The 21,856-nt window shown below is 42.4% G+C and overlaps 3 protein-coding genes and 1 long non-coding RNA gene across 8 annotated transcripts; 2 read left to right on the top strand and 2 right to left on the bottom strand.

Annotated features, from left to right (window-relative positions):
- Positions 329 to 3,612, bottom strand: LOC8064443 (transmembrane protein 230). Of its 2 annotated transcripts, none has more exons than XM_021451259.1 (3): positions 3,595 to 3,612; positions 1,051 to 1,352; positions 329 to 662 (listed from the first exon to the last, which is right to left on the bottom strand). In XM_021451259.1, the coding sequence occupies exons 2-3, from the start codon at positions 1,322 to 1,324 to the stop codon at positions 583 to 585; spliced, it is 354 nt and encodes a 117-aa protein (XP_021306934.1). In that variant the 5' UTR covers positions 1,325 to 1,352; positions 3,595 to 3,612; the 3' UTR covers positions 329 to 582. The 2 variants fall into 2 exon arrangements, with proteins under 2 accessions (XP_021306934.1, XP_002465104.1); XM_002465059.2 differs by lacking the exon at positions 3,595 to 3,612 and adding an exon at positions 2,765 to 3,008.
- Positions 7,712 to 9,139, top strand: LOC8063229 (ervatamin-C). Its single transcript, XM_002467631.2, has 2 exons — positions 7,712 to 8,235; positions 8,345 to 9,139. Exons 1-2 carry the CDS (start codon positions 7,737 to 7,739, stop codon positions 8,920 to 8,922), a joined length of 1,077 nt encoding a protein of 358 aa, XP_002467676.1. The 5' UTR covers positions 7,712 to 7,736; the 3' UTR covers positions 8,923 to 9,139.
- LOC110436537 lies at positions 9,808 to 15,830 on the bottom strand. Of its 4 annotated transcripts, XR_002454312.1 has the most exons (7): positions 15,499 to 15,830; positions 12,931 to 13,100; positions 12,525 to 12,634; positions 12,192 to 12,432; positions 11,509 to 11,658; positions 11,209 to 11,302; positions 9,808 to 10,077 (listed from the first exon to the last, which is right to left on the bottom strand). It is a non-coding gene; the product is annotated as an uncharacterized LOC110436537 (long non-coding RNA). The 4 variants fall into 4 exon arrangements; XR_002454310.1 differs by lacking the exon at positions 11,209 to 11,302; XR_002454314.1 differs by lacking the exon at positions 11,209 to 11,302 and having other exon boundaries at positions 11,509 to 11,648.
- LOC8066272 (pollen allergen Phl p 2) lies at positions 19,595 to 20,328 on the top strand. The gene has a single exon (XM_002467630.2). It carries the CDS (start codon positions 19,675 to 19,677, stop codon positions 20,032 to 20,034), a length of 360 nt encoding a protein of 119 aa, XP_002467675.1. The 5' UTR covers positions 19,595 to 19,674; the 3' UTR covers positions 20,035 to 20,328.

Raw genomic sequence — 21,856 nt, 5'->3', positions numbered from 1 at the left:
GTTAAATTTCCTCATCATCTTGTCCTATCTGCATCTTGACTGTTATAATTCAGATTCAAACTAATTATAAGTAAGCTATTACTCCCTCCATGCATAATTATGTTTTTGTTTAGTCTCTCCCTGGGCATGCAAGTATTGGATTGGGCGCATGTGTTGTTGTCCCGTTGTGCTACCCAGTATGGGTTCCTACCTGATTCGTTTCAGAAAAAAAAAAAGAGTATGGACTTGGTTCTGGTGCAGCCACAGTACCAACCACATCTTGCGCCATATATACTCCAAGCCCCAAATGGGGTACATACTATTCTTCATCGATATCATCAGATAAACATACTGGTGGAACTCATTTCTGTGGTATTGACAAGAAGTATCAAGCAATTGCAAAAACAACCTCTCCTCTTTACAATAGCATACGGATTATTCTTTTACTGACCGATAAAGTAATATCATCCTATAAACACAACAATCATTTGAGCCACTACATCTACATGCTAAGTCTTTATCATTAACATTGGTTCCCAAGGGAAGTTTCAAGTTGCTTGCTTGCTCATTATCCTTACAGCATAAGTGGTGCAAACTGAAAGGCTAATAATCTGGTATGGATGCAAAAGTGTACCCTGGTGCTCCCCGCCATGAATAGTAAGCAACTCGAGTCTCGTAGAAACCTGCAAGTATGTAAAAAAGAGAGAGAGTAAAGCTTCCACTTTCCACAACAACGATAGCACATAACTCCTTGCGATGCAAAAGTGTGAACAGTTTGCTTTCATCGATAATAAAAACTGTGATTCCAAACAGCATACTGACATTGTTTTAAGTGACCAAGAGACCTATTGATTACATAACAATGATGCATAGTGCCTTATTTTTATATGAAATTTCCAATCTTGTCTATGGCAATAAATTTCACTCTGAAGGCATGAGACGCAACTGGAGAATAACTAATTAACTACACAAATAGGTACTTTTGTAGCTAAAAGACAGTGAAAATAACAAAATAAAAAAAATCATTCATGCTGAGGAAATAAATGCATAAAAGCAGTTATATTAACATACCAGGAAGAAACGAAAGGAAACCCAGGAACAAGAGACCATATGCCTGAGAACTATCACCCTCCATGTGACCTGTGAATATGAAGTAAGAAAGAAAGAGAAGTGAAGTTCCTAGGAGGAGGAGGAACAATGCCAGGGCAATTGACTTCCACGGGATCCTTCTGTAGGATTTTGGAGTGTAAGTGTATCGGAGGTCAACATCTTCTTTAGTAAAATTGCTGTCGCCCCCATCCTCTGAAGGAAGAGGTGAGTACCGAACATTGCGTCTTGCTGCCATATTTGGGTACCTGAGCTGGAAATGTTTCCTGCAAAATACGAATTTAGAAATGAGATAAGGAAAAAAATACCATAGGACTAAATCTGTAAATCATGAAAGAGTTTGTGTGGACCATATCATATATACAAAGCTGCCATACAGCAAGGGAATTTCATATCATCCATTCATCCATCCATATCATAAATTCCTTGGTTGAGGCCAAATGGTCACATAAATTCTATCCTCTGGGGTTCATACTTGCATCGTTATCTGGCATACTTATACAAGTCAGATCTCTATTTCCATGCATCACAGATACATGTTTTGTTATCTATAAAGTGCAGTATTGCCATAAACATGTCTTGGGAGAGATAGAATTTCCGACTTGCAGTAAAAATGTAGCCTTGGTCATGCATCTCAGGCTAACTAAAATGCACATTGTGAGATATCCTGAAGCATATATTGTTTTGTGTTTTGCTTGTAATTTTCAGCAAAGCTACACTCAAGATTTTTCTGCTTTGGACCTGATCGAGCGCCCAGACAGAAGACTATTGTGAAAAAGGCAACATAACATCATCTTATTTTACATAAGTTGTTGTCGTATACCAAATAGACCTCAAGTTATTGCACAAAGATGGATTCCTTGCCATGTTTGTCATCAACATTTATAAGCAAAAGAGGAATAGAAAGAATAAAACAAAACATGACCATGCTTCAATAAGCAATGCTTGCCAAAAGGGTGAAAAAACAAAGCAAATCAAGACAACAGAAAAGGAGCAAAAAAAAAAAAACAAAAACAAAAAAAAGCATAACTATCATGTACGGCATTCCATACAAATGCTGGACACTATCAAACAGTGGCTCGACTCCCTAATTCTGCAAACAACTTGACATGCAAGATGATTAGAAGTACAACTAGATCTACTTTTCAATCCTTAATGTTTGGGCCACACTGTGCTTTCTTTTGCCAAAGGAAGAATTTATCATTAATCTCCCTAGAAGAAACATTGATCAATAAGTGACACTACCATGATGAGTACTAGACTCATTCTGAATAGTGAACAACTTCATATAAAGACTAAATGAGGTTTGGAGCGGTTTGCACACACCGGAGAATAACATGCACTATTATATACAATAAATCAGTTTATGCTTCACCAAAAACAAGAAAAACAAGAGAACATTATAGTTACATTAGGAATGGAATAAATCGCCAGCAAGGAAAACCGACCCACAATTAATCAAAAGTATGCATTTCTAACATTTCATCCGATATTTCTTCAAGGGAAAAAAGTACAACTTTTAAGGGGAAGGGATCCCGTACAAAATCCAGTAATAAAAAGGTAACACGAGAAGAAAGAGCACCGGTGGACACCCGCAGAGCCAAGGCCCGGCCACCCTGGGCAGCTGGCCGGGCTCCCACGGTACAGCAGAGGCGGGAGGGGAGAGGGAGGTGCGTACGCAGGGTCGCCGGCCGGAGCGCGGAGGACAGAGGCGAGGGGGCGAGGCGACTGGCGAGAAGCGGGAGAGGGGGCCGCCGATGCCGACGCCGCCGCCGAGCCTGGGACTGCCCCTCCGTCGCTGAGGGACCGAGCCTGAGCGCCCTAAGTGCGAGTGGGGGAAGGAGCAGAAGATCTGCGTGAGGGACGGAGCCTGAGCGGCGCTGCGAGGAAGATGGAGCGTCGGCGCTGGGCTGCAAGGAGCAGAAGACTATGCGGCGGTGCGCTGGTTTGATGGGCCACTAAATAAAAAGCCCATACAATTCTTTTTCTTCTTTCTTTTTCACTTTTTTTTAGCAACTTCTATTTTTTTTTCTAACATCTTTTGACAAATTAGCACCTATATAATCAATATATATATATATATCTAAAATAGCATATTTATCAGTAATTTTGGAAATCTACAACAGTCTCTATTATCCTCTATTGATCCCATGTATTTGTAATTAAATTCCTTACTCCACTAGAAGACTGATTTTAAACCTCGACAGACGTCCATTGGGCTTTCTAGGCTCCTGTCATGGTTTCACAACGAGTGATGTCATTTTCAAATTTCAATTAAGTTCAGATGGCAGTAAGTACATTATTACATAAATTAAAAGAGAAGAACATTTCATAAACCAAATCATTAGTACACATAGAAGGGTATAATGTTGTTTGTTGGCATCAATGCATCATATATGCATACTAGACCCGAAACTGGATCGGATCAGATCCGACTACAAATAACTTAAGCTAGGGTTTGGACAGCGGTTTCGCACATCAGGAACGAAAGAGAAGGGGTGGGCGCACCTGGTGGGTGCTGGTCACCGCGCGAAGGCCAGAAGGTGGAGACCTGGCGTAGGGCGGCGGCGGAAGTCGCGCATTCGTCGCCGCTGAAGACATAGAGAGCGCACGCGGGGGCCACGGGAGGAGAGGACGGCCAGACCGGAGAAGACACAAAGCAGCAGCCAGCCTGGCAGGGCCACAGGGGAATGAAATGAGATCGCACCCTTCGTTGAGATCCAACGGCGACTGGGGTTCCCACCAGGCTTCCATGCGCTGGGCCTGGGCCCATCTCGGCCCAAGACGTCGTTGTATTCCTTCCTCGTTGCCGAGCCGCCTCGTCGGTTCGCCGGGTCAGCGCACGCAACGAGGAAGACGACGACAAAGGCGAAGTGTGTGGCCACTGTCAGCTGTAGAGAAATCGGGTTAGAAGCATCTCCAGGGGCCAGTAGCCTCTTTGGGTTTTTTTTCCTTTTTTTTTGATAGGCACTTGTGATTGGTGTCTTCGCTTTGGACAGTGGTGCTTGTGTGATTTTCATTTTTTCTATACTAACAAATATATTTGTGCTTGCAACAAGAGAAAAAAATATCAAATATTGGTAAAAAATGACACATGTTTTTTATTTTGCACTTTATTGCTATAATTCATTTTATGATGGCCATGACATCCATACTATAATTTGAATGTTGACAATAACATAATAATGTCCTATTAAATTTGTATCAAATTAAAATACAACTTTGATAGATTTTTTTCCTCCTGTTGCAAAACACAAAATATTTACTCGTAAATATGCCTTAACTTTAGCTTCGTACGATCCATGTGTTGTTATAGTTAAATATCAAGTTTTATGACCTTATTTAAGTACTCATAAAAATCTATAATTCTAAACAGAAGGTCTAATTGCTGTAATTAACATCCAAATATACAGACCAACAATGTTTTACACAAGTTGCAATGACGCCACTGCTGCCCCTCAATCCGATTGCCATATATAGGAGTCGAGAAGCAAAGCCGGAACGCCTAGATATCGAATTGGAGTTATTGGACTGAGAAATTAAATAAAAAAGAAAAAAGAATTGGGGTCTCACCTACTCCCTCAGTCCAGAAAGAAAGCAATTCTCTAGCATAGTATCATATTTTAGTATGTTAGTCAGTTTCAGGAGGTTTATGAGTCATTAAATATGCTGATGTGACACCGTATTAATGAAGAGATAGATGATAAGAGTTTTATAGGGGTAGAAAGAGTTTCATGGAGATAAAACTCTTCTGCACTATTTCTAAAATATTGATGTGTTGTCATAAAACCTCTACTGAGATGGCTTTATAGGTTTGTCCGATTATAGATAAAATGCATCAATATTTATGTATATCAAATAAATACTATTATAATAAATTGATTTGGATCCATAAATATGGATATCATTTACTAGAAAACCACTTTAACTAGCATTGCACCCCAAAAGACACAAAAGGTACAATAAAGATCCATATTTAGCATAACATTCAAGCACAAAATATAAGTTCACAATTTAGCCTTACATTACACTTCAAGATCGTCAACTAGAACAAACATATGGCACTTCTCCTATAATTCTTTCTCCACTTCGTGTTAAACGGTTAATCCATATATCAATACTACTAGAACAACTTTTTTTTTTGTGACTAGGTACTAGAACAACTATTAGATGTAGTCAAAACACAAATTCAGCGGCGGGCACCCAACCTGTCTCTATCTAATTAAGTGTCTGTGCTAATCATATAACAAAGGCGTGCGATACTGCATGCCAGCCTCTAAAAATGATTAAAAAACATAAAAGGTTGATAAGGCCACCATTGAGCTTGGTACTGAGCCCACCGCCAAATCTGTTGTCATACCAAGGACCGTGCTGCCTGATCCATCGGATCTGCACCATCACCTCCTTTGTTGCCTCCTCTGTTAGATCCAACTTGTCATCATTGCCACTATATATCTGTGAGATCAGGCTGATGGGGTGATGGGAGATTGAGAAAGGAAACGGCTGGGGAGTGGATGGAAGGGCTCTCACCTCCATGGCTCCATGGTCTGCCGCCTCTTGAGCCAAGCGTTTCGCTTTCTAGCTAGGTTCTACACTTCCCTCCCCTGGCTCGTTGTCTTCTCACATCACACACCTGCTCGTCCATGGGGAGGGAGAGCTGGTGTGGTTTGGCTTTCGCAACATCTCTAGGCCTCATTTAACATAGGCATGCTCATGTTAGGCGGTGTTCAGTTCCCCTTTTATTCTAAAAAAATTTAGGTTTTGATCCATCATTTTATATAATGGAACTAAACATCATGTAAATTTTTTGGCAAAAGCTGTGTGGTTATTCTTCATTTTGGATTTTGGCCTCAAGAGACAAAAAAAAAAAACCAAAATAGCCTCAAGAGGCCCTCGTGAAGACAATAAATTCTACATTTTAGATGGAACTAAATATAACCCTGAAAATTTTGGCATTTTGCATTCCATCATTCCAAAGTAGTTGACATATTGCATTTTGCATTTTTTTTAACTAAACACCTCCTTAATCTATTTTCGTAGGCAGTAGTTTATCGGGTGTCTTCATAAATGTGTTAACCACCTCTGGAAATTCCTCTATATTTTTGGAGACGGGGATACCTTTTGATTTAAATAAGGTGGTTGTCTCCTAAAAATGTTTTTAGTAATATAATGGATGCTATGTTTGAAAACACAGGGACAACCAAGGTGTACCTAATTCCACCAGAACAACTCATGGGCCAGAAGGCCAAAACCAGAAAACTAATGGCCAAGATTCCATCCTTCTAGCTAACACCCTCAGTATAGCAAATGAATACCCAGGATCCCCCCTCTGCCACAAACATGCCATGTCCCCTGCATGAGCTAACGCACATGCACTTGTATAAAGAGTAGCTCTAGTAGCACCAAAATCTGATATTAATGCCCAGATCATCATGTGGAACAGACCCACAATTCTCTTACACTTTCATTCTCGCTTTATATTAAAGGTCCAACCCAAAGTTGCAACATTTAAAAACAAAAGGATTATAAGGTAGCCTAGATTTATATGTAAATGAATAAGCAAAGTGGAACTAACCCTATCAGAACAATGCATGGGCCATAACAAGCCTAAACCAAAACACTAACTGGCCGGAGTATTATAGTTACATCCGCAATATTACAACACATTTGCCAACATCTTGACCTAAATATACTAAGCTAAGCTAATAACTACTCCCTCCATACCAGGATTAGATGACGTTTAGGACATGATTGTGCTTACCAAGGAGTCATTAATTAGGGGCTAATCTTCCGATTTTGCCCTTATTAAATAGAGTCGAAGGTGTCTCATAAACATGAAAGATTCTCTTCTCTATTGGTTACTGGGGTCTGGCGCGCGGGCGAGGGTAGGGGTTCGAATCCCAGGCCTGCGCTTTTTAGTTAGGGCATGTTGAGGGAATAATTCTCCATCAAGCACCAACCGAGAGTAGGCAAGAGATTACTGGAAAATGAGAGAAAACTAAGCATGATTAAACCTAGCACTTGGTGATCCAACGATTCATCCACCTGCGATAAATGGTATCGACTCATTTGCAAGAACCAATGCTTTGTGCCTTGTTGTCGTTCAAGAATGTACAACAAGCTAGGCATCCTCAGTGAATCTAGCTAGGGAGGATGATGACAGCTAGCACTGTTAACCCCATGGTGTGGCTTAGTTTGGACTATTTCCTTGAAAGCACCCTACAATCTCCTTCGCAGCATGGACTGATGTCTAGACAAGCAAGCCATAAACGGTGAATTGTGCACGGCAAGGAGTCCTAACAAACTTATTTGTTGCAAAAGCACATATTTAGCGCTACAAACGCTGCGTCGAGAGAAAATACAGCTCGTCGCCATTCCGATATATATACTATGCTCTCGTGCATCCATGCATGCATGCATAACCAGGCGCGCTTGCTGTTCATGCACGCGAGTCGTCGACAGGTCTCCAGTCTCCACTTGATCCGACAGCAGCTAAAGACTGGCCGTTTCGCTCCATGGATAATCGATCAATGTTTCGACGAGAGCTGAGAGATCACACCTCACAAGCCATACGATAGCTAGCATGCATGCGCTATATATACAAGCATTCATGCATGCTCAAGCTGAAGCAAGCGGGGTGATCACACAGAATGACGATCATGGCTCTCTCCCGTGCCGCCGCGTCGAGAGGGTTCTTCTTCGCGCTGATCCTTGTCGCGTGCTGCAGCCTCATGCTGCAGGCGGCGGCGGCGGCGGGCGGCGGCGCGGACGGCGTCGTCGTCGGTGCTGATGGTGACAATAAGCTGATGATGGACCGGTTCCTCCGCTGGCAGGCGACGTACAACCGGTCGTACCCGACGGCGGAGGAGCGGCAGCGGCGGTTCCAGGTGTACCGGCGCAACATGGAGCACATCGAGGCCACCAACCGGGCGGGCAACCTGACGTACACGCTCGGCGAGAACCAGTTCGCCGACCTCACGGAGGAGGAGTTCCTGGACCTCTACACCATGAAGGGGATGCCCCCCGTCCGCCGTGACGCCGGCAAGAAGCAGCAGGCCAACTTCTCCTCCGTGGTGGACGCGCCCACCAGCGTCGACTGGAGGTCCAGGGGCGCCGTCACGCCCATCAAGAACCAGGGCCCATCCTGCTGTGAGTATATATATATATATATATATATATATATATATATATATATATATATATATATATACGCGTCCTTGATTTTGACCAATATATAATCCGGCCTGCACTACTGCAGCTAGCTGCTGGGCATTCGTGACGGCGGCGACGATCGAGAGCATCACCCAGATCAGGACAGGGAAGCTGGTGTCGCTGTCGGAGCAGGAGCTGATCGACTGCGACCCGTACGACGGCGGCTGCAACCTGGGCTACTTCGTGAACGGGTACAAGTGGGTGATCCAGAACGGCGGGCTGACGACGGAGGCCAACTACCCGTACCAGGCGCGGCGGTACCAGTGCAACCGCTCAAAGGCCGGGCAGCGCGCCGCCAGGATCTCCAACTACAGGCAGCTGCCGCAGGGGGAGGCGCAGCTGCAGCAGGCGGTGGCGCAGCAGCCCGTGGCGGCGGCCATCGAGATGGGCGGCAGCCTGCAGTTCTACAGCGGCGGCGTGTGGTCGGGGCAGTGCGGGACGCGGATGAACCACGCCATCACCGTCGTCGGCTACGGCGCCGACTCGTCGGGGGTCAAGTACTGGCTCGTCAAGAACTCGTGGGGACAGACCTGGGGCGAGCGCGGCTACCTAAGGATGCGCAAAGACGTCAGGCAAGGGGGACTCTGCGGCATCGCGCTCGACCTCGCATACCCGATTGTGTGATCGATCGAGGGTTCCTGAATCCTGATTCTTACTATATACACACACATGTAGCAACGGTGCTGCATTATATAATGTATGTATGTATATGTAAAAGCCAGCAGCTGGCACAGGGCCAAAAGCCAAATTACCACCATATGAAATATTATGGGCCTTAATGCTATGTGAAATTAAATTACCACCAAATTATATAATGTGTGTATGTATGTGGAATCGATCAGTACTACTACACTGTCCAATGTCGTTGCTAGAACTGATTTACTCCCTCCATCCCAAATTGTAAGTCATTCAAAGAATCTTGGAGAGTCAAAGCATTTTCACGTTTGACCAAAATTATAGAGAAAAATACTAAGATTTGTAACGTAAAGTGAGTAAACTATGAAAATTTTTAATTAAGAAAATATCTAATGATACTTAGTTAGTACCATAATAATTGTTATTTTATAATATAAATTTGGTCAAACTTAGAAAAGTTTGACTCTCCAAGATTCTTGGAATGACTTACAATTTGGGATGGAGGGAGCCACGCACTCCACCAAGCATAAAATTAGTCTGTTCAACGGGCTACTTGGGCAGCGATTACACGCGAGCGCCTCGATCCTCAGGTTGCACTTGCACCATGACCATGACACCGGCGCGCGTTTGCCGTTGGCTACTGCCATTATCATATCGACTACTGCATGCATGCATATATAGCTGCAGTGCTGCACCGCTTGACGATGCTCAGGTTGGCGTACGTCATGGTGTGCGTGATCCTCGACCTGGGCACGCTCGGCTAATATCTTTGTAGAACATATATATCTCTTTTGTCTATCCATACAGATTACATGCCAACATCAGAATTTATCGTTACCTCAACAGTTTAAAATACTGGTACAAATCCATCCGTAGCACTAAAGCGGTTCATATATATATGGGGGAAAAAACCTCATGGTTTGCAATATTATGTTCACAATGATATCCAATTGATTATTTAGCCAGAGAGGGTTCCTTCATCGCCAAACGCTTAGGTGTTGCACATATAGAAAAGACTTCCCTATATATTTCGTGTCTGCTTACATGTCTGGTGGATTTCGCCACGGATAAGCTAAGCTATGGAGGGCCATCAGTTGAAGGGAGCACTGCATCAGTGGTCTCAGAAGATCACATCTGTTGGCTCTTGATATGAGGTGGAAGCCCGTAATACATGAAAGTATCAGCCGATTAGCACAATACATAGAAAAATATAATCAATACACTATAAAAGGCCAAACAAAAAAAATGTTTGGTTCTAAATTAATATAACAACTAAAGGCTGCAATCACCTCATTTCGACAAATCCTGGGCATGTAGCTTCTTTGTAATATTTAAGGAAATAATTCAAGTGTACTCAGAACTACTTTTGTCTTTTCAAATTGCACAGAAAACCACTGATTAGCAACTACTATTAGTAGGACAACCATCGTTCCATCAATTACTATCCAGCCTTTCTGGTCATAGGATACTGACAATTATTACATATGTATGTGGAGGAACAGCTAGCTTGCATGTGATGGGAGTAAAAGACAATGGAAAATAAATGATACTAAACAGGAGAGGGTTGAGACTGGATTGCTTGTCTGTTGGTATGGATAACCAGTACATGCTAATGTCCACTGAACATCTGCGCTACAAAAGGTTCAAAGTGATTGAGCTGAGATTGAGTCTGAGGCCCACAACTGTCTATCACCATCAGAGATATAGCTACATGTTATCATGGGTGCAAAGACCAAAATTGACTCCAGCACTAATATGTGTGAGCTAGATCCATCTATCTACCATACTTTGAATTCTTATGCAGATAGCAACTAAGCAAGGCATGCCAACAAGGCACACATTTTTTTTCCAGAACATATCGGATAACTGATTGGTTTATACAATTTGAAAATCGACATGCATCTGCATGGCAATACAGAAAATAGTAATGACAATCTCCAGAATAAAATTACGCAGATCCTCTGTTGGGATCTAGCTAATTTAGGTAACTATCTGCTGGTTCTTACACTGTGATCAAAGGGTCGAACATATCCAAGTATAGCATCTACGTACGGCCACATCAATTAGCATTAAAGATAAACAAGTAAACTAACAAACCTTGGCCCTGCCTCAAAACCATATGAACTTTAACTATGTCAGATATATTTACATATGAAGCAAGCCATTTTTCTATGGAAAGGGAATTTTCATAATTTCGTCAAACATACCATAGCCACACACAAAGAACTCAGACTACGGAAAAAATAGAAATACAAAGTAAGGCATATTGCATACCTTTACCTTAATGGTACTACTATAGGAATGTATAGAAATTGCCGACCTGCATGGAGGTGGGTAACGCATGCATGCTGTGTCTCATTCTAAAATCCTACAATTATCCAACCGATAAATGTTCACCTAAACATATATGTTTCACTATCATAATAACTAACAAAATTCTAAATACTGAACATTGACATGATGACTAAAGTTGCCAAAATGAACTTAATAAAAGTAAAATCATCTTAACATCTTAAGGAAAAAGGCACTGCATTTGATTTCAAAATTGGGATTGCACGTGTTTGAGGTGCTTACGATAGGATTGTGCAATTCCCAGCCGCTTGTGTGTAAATGCACCTAGGCTGAGCCGAGAAGGAAGAAGAAATGTCCTGACAAGCTCTATTCCACTGTCATCCTCATCAGGTTCACAAAGCCCAGATCCCATTTTGTCAAACCTGCAGTGAACTAAGAACCAGAAAATTTAGGTAAAACCGTAAAAGGCTTGTCGGAGATAAAGCAATCTGACCAAAGGAACATCCGCGAGTACAAGAAACCATTGACGCAAGTCGCCAACAACGACGCTGTCGAAGCTGAATCCATGAACCCCATCAAGCAACAGGCACCAACAGGGCCATCTGGATTCACGATTTGGGTGGCTGGGCGACCGGGTGGGGTTCAGATGGGTGGTGAAGGAGGAGCAGTGGAGGCAAGGTATGAATCCAGCAGTGTCCAAATCCTTGCGGAGCTTTAAATGAAAAGGAAATCCATGCTGAGAACCTGGCCGTTCACACGCACGAGATGACGATCTCAGCCAGTGATGGAACCAGCGAATTGAGAAAGGGAGGGGGGGGGGGGGGGGGGGCAGTGTGGCCAGACAAAGAGCAAGGACCGGCAAAGTGTATTATATATAATATATACAAATATCCATATAATCATAGTTTTTGTTGCGACAACACATAAAAATGAATCTTTTCTAAAAGAGGATAAAAGAACCATACTTTTGTTTCATTTAAGCCTCACTTTGCACGTCTTCATAGCATAGAAATCATCTATAATGTCTGAAGTTGTGAATTGTACTACTTCTGGTTCTGCAGGCCTATTTTCTTCAGGATTGGGGGCTTCTTCATGGACCACAGCAGGAGAATTATCTTGCTCCAATTGTCTATCACCACCTCTATCTACCCTCTTGAAAAAAGAATCAATTGTACTGTCAATTCTTCTTTTAGGCGGCATTATCTCCTACATGAATACGCATGATCAGTGGATCATAGATTATTGAAAATTATCAATTAAAAAAAATACAAATTGCATCATCAATAAATTATTCTTACCTAGCGGTTTCTTGCACAGGAGTTTCAGCGTTCCTGGCTTCCTGCTTCTTGAATTCTTGCGTTCCTGCTGCCCTGCTCCTCTCGGCCGATCGGCTGCTCCGCTTGCTTAACTGCAAAACTGGCGATGGCTGATGGGGGGAAGTGGAACGGTGGAAGCGAAAACGACGCGACTACGCGAGTGGCGAATACAGCGGCAACACGCGACGCGAGGCGGCGAGTCTACGTACGTGCTCCTTCCTTGCTGGGCTCAGAAGTCAAAAGAGGCTGAGCTGGGCCGTCATCGCTGAGGGAGGTTCTAAATTTTTTTGCGGCATGGGGGGGGGGGCATGGCCCCTGCTGGCCCCTCCCTGGTTCCATCTCTGATCTCAGCAATGCAGAAGAGGAGGCCGACAATTTGAAGACGCACCTCATGCTGCATCTGCATTTGGGGAGGCCGCCTTCACATGCCGCCGCAGCTTGTCGCTGATCTCGACATTGTTGTACCATCTCTGGAGAAGGGAGAATGGGGGAGCCGGAGAGACCAAGAGCAGTATTGTTAGGTGCGCTCGATCGCTCGAGTGTCGCCCCGCCGAACACCTGCCACGCGTTAGCATGCCGAGCCATGAGTGACCGCGTGAATCGCTTTGGTGCAAGTAGGGATAAAAACGGTACGGATATTTTCTGACCGTATTCGAGACCGAATTTGAGGGGTTCAGATTGGTCCGTATCTAAGTCTAAATATTTAGGCTTCGTTTAGTTTCTATAAAAAAATTGCAAAACTTTTTAGATTTCCCGTCACATCGAATTTTGCGGCGCTCGATGTTGTTGGCCACTCTTGTTTCATCGATCAGAGCCCCCGATGCGGCGATGCTGTTGGCCACTATTGTTTCATCGATCAGAGCCCCGATGCTGTTGGCTTTCGCATTCGATTCCCTCATGAGAAGCAAAAGGAACTTATTTTCTTTCGAGTTGGATTTGTGGCTGAGTTGTTGATTTTCAAAGTCCCTGATCGAGGAGGGCTCGTTGATCACGGATCGAGCATGGGAGAAACCATAGATGGCGGAAGCCAGAGTTTCCTCGAGATCAAGCGATCGCATCTCGAATTCCCCTGTAAGTCCTCCAAATCTCGTATCTAGGTAGAGCTGTTTGATAATGGTGGGATGCTGTTGTGACTGTTCTTTTTTGATCTTGGTCAAAGCTAGGATCTTGGTTGGGAAACATCTCGGCAATCCACCCTAGGTGGACTTGCGACACCCTACCAGGGTCTTTTTAAGTTTTTCATAATTTTTGCAAAAATTTTTAGATTCTCCATCACATTGAATCTTAGGGCACATGCATGAAACATTAAATATAGATTAAAAAAATAACTAATTATACAGTTTGCCTGTAATTTGTGAGACATAAGTAAAAATTTTATGAGACATAAGTAAAAATAAAATCATGTAGACATAAGTAAAAATTTGAGTTAAGGTAAGTAGATTTCCTAGCATCAAGCTATTGTTTCATGATGTTTTGGATTTGGGTGCTACCTGTAACATCAAATGTTGACCCAGGTAATACAATGCTAATATTAGGACGCTCAGCGTATTGCTTTTGATTGGTTGTTTTGAACTGTGAATCATAGATGAGATATAAGATTTGAACATGCTCCAAGATATTCACTTGCTTGGATAGGTTAAACTGTTAGATGCAAATCTTATACCTCATCTATGATTCACACAACCAACCAAAAGCAGTACGTCGTGCGTCCTAATATTGGCATTGTATTACCTAGGTCAACTTGTGATGTCACAGGTGGCACCCAAATCCAAAGCATCGTGAAACAATAGCTTGATGCTAGGAAATCTACTTAGCTTAACTCAATTTTTTTTACTTATGTCTACATGATTTTATTTTTACTTATGTCTCACAAAATTTTTACTTATGTCTCACAAATTACAGACAAACTGTACAATTAGTTACTTTTTTAAATCTATATTTAATGTTTTATGAATGTGCCCTAAGATTCGATGTGATGGGGAATCTAGAAAATTTTGCAGAATTTGTGAGGAACTTAAAAAGGCCATAGTTAGGGTGTCGCAAGTCCACCTAGAGAGGATCGCCGACGATGTTTCCCAACTAAGATCCCAGCTCTGACCAAGATCCAATAAAAAAGAATAGTCACGACAACATCTCACCATTATCAAACAGCTCAATCTAGATACGTGAGATCTAGAGGACTTACAGGGGAATTCGAGATGCGATGGCTTGATCTCGAGGACACTCCGGCTTCCACCATTCATGGCTTGTCCCATGCTCGATCCATGGTCAACAAGCCCTCCTCGATCAGAGACTTTGGAAATAAATAACACTCGGCCACAAATCCAACTCGAAAGAAAATAAGTTCCTTTTGCTTCTTATGAGGAATTGAATATGAAAGCTAACAGCACCAGGCCTCTGATGTAAAAAGAGATAAAAAAATTATTAGCCAGATTAGGCTCAAAAATCAGTTAACCTTCATTTTTTTTTTGAAACGAATGTTAACCTTCATTATGAAAACTAAGTAGACTAATCATGTTGATAAAAACAGTTGGTTGTTTATGAAATTTACTAAACTTGGATGGATCTCAGTAGACTAATCATATTACATCAGAGGCCTTTTGCAAAGGAGACATCTTATTCATCGGAAGAGATAGCCATGGCTGCGCAAAAAGTTGTATGCATTAGTTGTACAAGGAAATTTGTTTAACGCACTATGCCAGTTACCATTGAACAGTACTAAGATTTGTCAATGTTTATAAAATTTTAAGATTTGAAAACTGCATATGATGTCATCAGATCATTTCCAAGCAATTAATCATTTGTATGGTCATTATAAAGATTCATATAAATAGCCGACAAACTGAATGCATAAGAGAAAATATACATTCTTTGCATAACAAAGCTGTTATATAAATTCCATAGACATGAGTACTTTATTTAGAAACCATAACATGAATTGAAATCAATTACCTACCCATGAGATGAAAGGCGATGCCTTGACGAGACAGCGCAATCGAATCAAGAAATCGAATAGCGCAGCGGCCAGCGGGAGACCGGATCACCTTGACGCTGCCGCCGCCGGAGCCTGACGTCACGCGGGGGGCTGTCGCCCTCTGCTGCCGGCGGCGCTGGCCACCGGATCCGCTAGCATCCCCAGATCTGGACCTAATAGGCAGGCCGGGTTCGTGTGTTGAGGGAAACGAGAGAGGATCGGATAAAAGCTTCATGGGGAAGAAGATAGCTCCTCGGAGATGGTTGGGTGTCAGCAGACCGGAGGAGGAGGAGGACAAGAGACGGGCGACGTGAGCGACGGCGGCGGCGGCGGCGGTGTGGCGGCAGCAGAATGCGACAGGAGAGATATAGTAGAGGCGATTAGGGCTGGACGAGCCCCCGGACGCGTTGAGCCGAACAAGCACTGCGAAAAGCGCGCCATGCATGTGGGACCCATAGGTCAAAAAGTAACCAATCAGAGCGCGTGAATAGGCGCAGCCTCCAACAGAAACAATCTCCTGCCTCGTTGAATCTGACACGTACACCCGGCCATGGCGCAATAATGCAATATCCGAGGTGGCCGGGCCGGCGCTCGTGCATTGATCGCCACCGCCATCCATGGAGCTTGGCGCTGTGGACTGGAGACCCCATCGTGTCCAGGGCCGTCATCGATCGCGTTCCTTCCTCATGTCGGCATGGAAATCTTGTTTTTTTTTAAAAAAAAAAAAAATTGCCAGCGAACTCACGGGCTGGGAATGGGCCGCGGTCCAGATGAGATCGAATGAAAAAATAATTAAATTAATTAATTAAGGATTTACTTTAAGATTCGTGTATTTTTTTTTTAAAAAAAGAGGTGTAGTGGAACACGAATGAAAAAAAAAATGAAAAAGTAATTATTCTTTTTTTATACTCAGCTCGGTTCTAAGACCTTATATTATGGGAGAATTAGGTGTATGGCCCTAGAAAAAACTTGTTTTAGGTATATAGATCTTTTTTTTTCCGAATTTGGCTCTATGACCTCAAAACAAAATTTATTCGGCTCTATGGCCTTATGTCAGTTTTGAGCAGCTAACGGTGTTAAGTCAGAGATAAAAAACACTATAAAAAACTTTTATGTGGATATAAATATGTAATCAAAATATACAATAAACAAACAAAACTCTATTTTTTATTTTTTTTCACCAGGGGTAAAATAGTCTTTCTACCCTGACTTAACACCATTAGCTGTCCAAAACTAAAAAAAGTCCATAGAGACAAATAAATTTTGTTTTGAGGTCATAGAGCTAAATTCAAAAAAAGGTCATATATCTAAGGCAAATTTTTTTCAGGGTCATACACTTAATTCTCCCTTATATTATTAGTAGCCAAACCAATTACAAATTCTGGAAGAGGTCCATCGAGACATGATTGATCCGGTTTCCAACCTCATCCCTCTCTTTGCAAGCTCGTGCGCAAATGAGTTATAGGATTGGAACATTACAAATTTTGGGACAACTAGAATGATCAAGAGAAGAGCATGCATGGAGGTATCTGAAGAGGCTCCCATCAAGTGCTAGATCCCTTGCAGGTGTTGTAAATTAGTCTCTAGCTTAGGAGAGGCCTCTGCAAGGGATCTAGCACTTGCACGAATTAGTCTCTAGCTCTAAGAAGTGCCAAAGTGTTCAACTGCCTTCAGAGCTGCTGACAAGCCATCGTTTCTGCCATAAGTGCGTCGTGGGTCGTGTCTAGACGTCCGACACCAGCTAGGCTCGGCTGACCTTCATGTGTCTCACCAACACCCCAGCCTTAATTGTCTCCTATATATGAAAGGGCCATCAATTAAGGTAGAGCATGATCTTGGATCCTGTAGTTCTCTTCCAACCTTGGAGCTTGGTGAATGTTGCTTGGGATGAAAAGTTATTACGCGACCTCAGTTCACACGAGGGCACGTTACAACTAAAGATGAAAACGGTCGGCATCTATTTTCTACTTTTACATTTCAATATGAAAACAAAAGCGAAAACTGTAAAGTAAGATACGAAAACGAACGTGAACTTACGGAATTTCGAAAACGAACCAATTCGAACCAAATGCTACGGTTCATGTTCGTTTTCGAAAGCCGGACATGAAAATGCATATTCAATCACATTAGAAAATGATACAGTTTGGTTCGGGATATTTTTGTTTCGTTTTCGTTGTTGGATTTATTATGCTTTAGACCCATTTATATATTCAATAAATCAATAAACTCTATGGTATGTAAACCATTTTATACGGTACGAGTTTTTGACTGAACGATTGAGGTACGTGTCACGCATCGTGGACGTGATGTGGCGAATGGAGAGACTTTTCATTTTGTTAATCATGGTGATTGAATATGGGAGTTACTTCCATTATTCTAATTAATTAAATGAATTGTCATTATCTCCACTAAGGGAGTGGCGTGAGCACCATGGGCTTTTGGCTATCTTGCATGCGTGTGAGGCTTTTGGCCTCTAAGCCATGATGCTCCTTGCCTTTTGGCTTGCCCACCTCTTGCTTTGCCTATATATAGAACATACTACTACGTCAGTCAAGGGTGAAGAACACAATTTAGAGACACAATTCCGCAGCAACGTAGGCTTCTCCATCTCCTCGATCCGCGTGCACGGAGAAGGGAGAGGGCAGGTGCCTCTGAAGCCCTTGTCGTTCGTGATCCTTGCACGGGGAGGACGGCAATTAGGTTTTTGGGGAGCGTCTACGCGACTGCCCAATCCACCGCCGCTGTTCGTCTTCCTCAAGCTGGTTCGGGCGGATTTCTTCTTCCCGGTGGAAAGATCGTCTTCATCCTCTACATTATGGAAGTTGGTCAAGGATCGGGATCATCAGAGCGCATGGGAGGGTATGATCCGTTCATCTTCCTGTTGTGTTTCGTCTTCCTGTTCATACATGTTGCAGTAGTGTGTTTGTTTTGTTGCGCTTACTATCATGGTTATGTTTCATATGTTTTACCATATATTTTCTGTTTTTATCTTATATATGTTTCTGGTATAAGTTATATGTCATGTCTGCTTGTCTCGCTGGTTAAGTTAAAACGTTTCATATGTTGTTGTCTCTATGTTTCACTAGTGGTTCAGTCACGTCGTTTGATATATTGTTTCTCATATGTTTCAGTAGTTCTATTTCGTCGTTTAACATACAGTCTCTTGTTTATTGCCTTTTTAAGTTATATGTCTTGCCTTGTTATTATATTTCATATATTATACTTTTATATTTTTAATAATCACATGTTCTACATGTTCATGGATCACATGTTCTATATTCCTATGAACATGTTTAATATCATGATTTCTATGATTAATTATATTATATATGTCATCATCATAATGTTGATTTATGGAATTAAAATGATATGGAATTTGCCTATTATTCTAACATTCGTCCTTAGTTACAACAACTGACATGTTGTGGACAATGCTCAGATAATATAAGCCCATAATTGGTCAAAGGTGAGGCACTTGCAAATGAGAATAGATCAATTTCAACAAGAGGTGGCCACGTGCGGGATGGGTCGTGCCACCATCCTAGGAGGAGAAGGGTCACAGAGTCGAGAGTTCACGGTTTGCAAGGGCCTGAGTTCATGGATAAATGGCTAAGAGACCCACGTCTATTAGCCTGGTCGAACGGCGGTCCATATCATGTTTTTACAAGATCCAAGGGTTAGTGGATTAACTAGTTATTACATGACCTTTATCTCTGTTGCTCACTATTTGATCCGAGTAGAGGTTAGACTAATAATGTTGGTCAAAGACAACAAATTTTGAATATGTATCCTCCTATATTTTAAGGTATGATAAAGAGTACTAAATATGTTTAAGTAGCTCACGGTCTGACTTTTGCTGTATTTTTACTAAAAATAGTGTCCTGCACTTCTTTTGCCTAACACCAGGACAACACAGAGTACCTAGCACGGACCTATTTGTGGCAATTGATCGATCGAACAAGTGTTCGGCAGCAAACAAGCCGGCCAGAGATCTTGGTGGGGAGCCATACATCCATGCCTAATTTTCTTGCCTACGCCACCCATAAATACGCATCCAACTGCTGCAACCCCACAACAAGAATCACCACACACATCCCTCCTGCCCTCTCAAGAAATTTTACTCCTGCCAACAGCTGCTTGGTAGCTAGGTCACCAACAATGGCCTCCTCGTCCTCCTTCCTGCTCGCCATGGCCGCGCTAGCGGCATTGTTGGCTGTTGGGTCGTGCAGCACCCTAATGACCTGGACGATCGGCAAGGACTCCACCTCCACCCGCCTCGTCCTCGTCGCCAGCGCCGACGTCTCTGAGGTGGCTGTCAAAGACAAGGGCGCCACGGATTTCTCAGACGACCTCAAGGAGTCACCAGCCAAGACATTTACATACGAGAGCAAGGAACCGATCAAGGGCCCCCTCTCCGTCCGCTTTGCTGTCAAGGGTCAAGGCTACCGCACCACCGACGATGTCATCCCTGCCGACTTCAAGCCTGGCTCAGTTTACAAGACTAAGGAACAGGTTTGAGGAATTAATTGATGGGCAAATCTGCTCTTTGAGAGAGAGAGAGATTGAGCATATAAATAAGCAAGCCAATAATTCATTTACTATGGTTATTTATATCTTGTGGTAGACACTATCGCAAAATAAAGTACACTATGTTCTCCTGCCGCGTATTGCTGTAGAGCTATATATACGCGCGATTATTGTAAACCTTTTTTGTCAAGATGGTTGTGTACGTTTGATTTTTGTTTAATAAGGTTCCAATACATGTGTATATGTCAAAATTAATCAGTGAAGCTTGTTTATCTTATTTAGCAAGTCAGAAATGTCATGAAAGTTGCATTTACAGTTGTGGTTTTTCTTTTTAACGCAAATTGTTCAGAAGACATATATACTATGTGATGACGCTAGGATACCTACGATGTGATGACTGAAGTTGAACATATCGTGAGCTTGTTTCTATGTTTACACAATGATATGACTAATTAAGAACATGTCGCTACAATGATATATTTAGGGAGACGATTTAAAGATGCCAGGTAATTGAGAAGGACGCTTTCTATGGACTTCACAAATAAATGGGGTGTGAGTGCACCAGTACATAAGAACCATTTTGGAGTATAAACCCATGCAAGCCGCCCAACATCTAGTTTGCAGGAAACCAGGCATTACCCTGCTGCAATGACCATAACTCTTTTCATCCAAAGTCCAGCCCATGAATATTTGATGGAAAGCCAAATGAATCTTTCACACATCTTTATTTTAGGTCAGCAGGCCATGAAATTGTCATGACAATTTTTTTTTTTTTGTCTTTGCTGGGTGTTGCACCACCTTTTAACGGGCCTTAATCATGCAACTTGAAGTTGTGTTTATGCCGAACTTGGACGACATGTTTGGCTTCTATCTCAAGTTCTCAACCTGATGGCATTTATACTTCTTATGAAACTCAATAAAGGGTTTTATTCTCAAAAAGAAAGAGAGAAGGGGCCGCGTGTCTAATTAATTAACGTTAAGGCTGTACGGTCAAGGTAAGCTTGGTGCCCTTCCTGAAGACTGACCCAGCTATCCCTGCATCACGCAAACATGCATCCCCATGTTCGCTTAAACTTATCAGCAGTGTTTTTATCTCACACAAATCAGCCAACAATACTTTCTGTCATGGCTTATCAGTCAAACGAATATCAAGACTCCAGCGGCACTCCAAGCATCCTTGATCTATAGGTTAGTACAAACCTATCCCTATGACAAATTATAAAACATTTGAATTTTTTGACTTCAAATTTGATCACTTGTCTTATTCAAAAAAAAATATATAAACATAGTCAAATTTAAATCATTCTTAAAGAATTTTTTATTAATAAACTAACCAAGACAAAAAAAGTGATGTTTTACACAAATTTTTAAATAAAACAAGTGATCAAATATGACGTTTAAAAAATCAAAAGTCTTTTAATTTATGATGGATTCAGTATTAATCTAGGACCTAAGAGCATCTCCAATGGTTTTGCAATTGAGGTTTGCATTTGACTAGTTTACCAAAAAGCTCAAATTGAGGTATCCAATGGTTTTGCATTTTGGCAAATGAGGGAGGAAACTTGACATTTTTGCCAAACCCCGGACGACTTGGCAAAGGCCGATCGGTCTCCTCCCGCGCGGTTTCTGGTCTCCCGCGCGTCTCTGACTCCTCTTCGCGCCATATAGGGAAAACTTCCATCGCAACATATCGTGACACAAAGTCTCGATCGGCCTCTGACTCCTCTTCGCGACACAAAGTTTCACCATGTGTCGTCGTCCGCCTCGCGAAGAAACCCTCCACACGCCTCAGAACATTGAACAAAATGAAAAA

Source organism: Sorghum bicolor, chromosome 1 (assembly GCF_000003195.3).
Source record: "Sorghum bicolor cultivar BTx623 chromosome 1, Sorghum_bicolor_NCBIv3, whole genome shotgun sequence".
In the NCBI taxonomy this organism is placed as follows: Eukaryota; Viridiplantae; Streptophyta; class Magnoliopsida; order Poales; family Poaceae; genus Sorghum; species Sorghum bicolor.
This window is presented reverse-complemented; position numbering and strand designations above follow the sequence as displayed.

Bases quoted from the DNA above. Each gene is read 5' to 3' on its own strand.
- LOC8064443 (XM_021451259.1), bottom strand. From the start codon at position 1,324: ATGGCAGCAAGACGCAATGTTCGGTACTCACCTCTTCCTTCAGAGGAT. The intron at 663-1,050 runs GTATGTTAATAT...ACATACTTGCAG, and splicing joins TTTCCTTTCGTTTCTTCCTG to GTTTCTACGAGACTCGAGTT.
- LOC8063229 (XM_002467631.2), top strand. From the start codon at position 7,737: ATGACGATCATGGCTCTCTCCCGTGCCGCCGCGTCGAGAGGGTTCTTC. The intron at 8,236-8,344 runs GTGAGTATATAT...GCACTACTGCAG, and splicing joins GAACCAGGGCCCATCCTGCT to CTAGCTGCTGGGCATTCGTG.
- LOC8066272 (XM_002467630.2), top strand. From the start codon at position 19,675: ATGGCCTCCTCGTCCTCCTTCCTGCTCGCCATGGCCGCGCTAGCGGCA.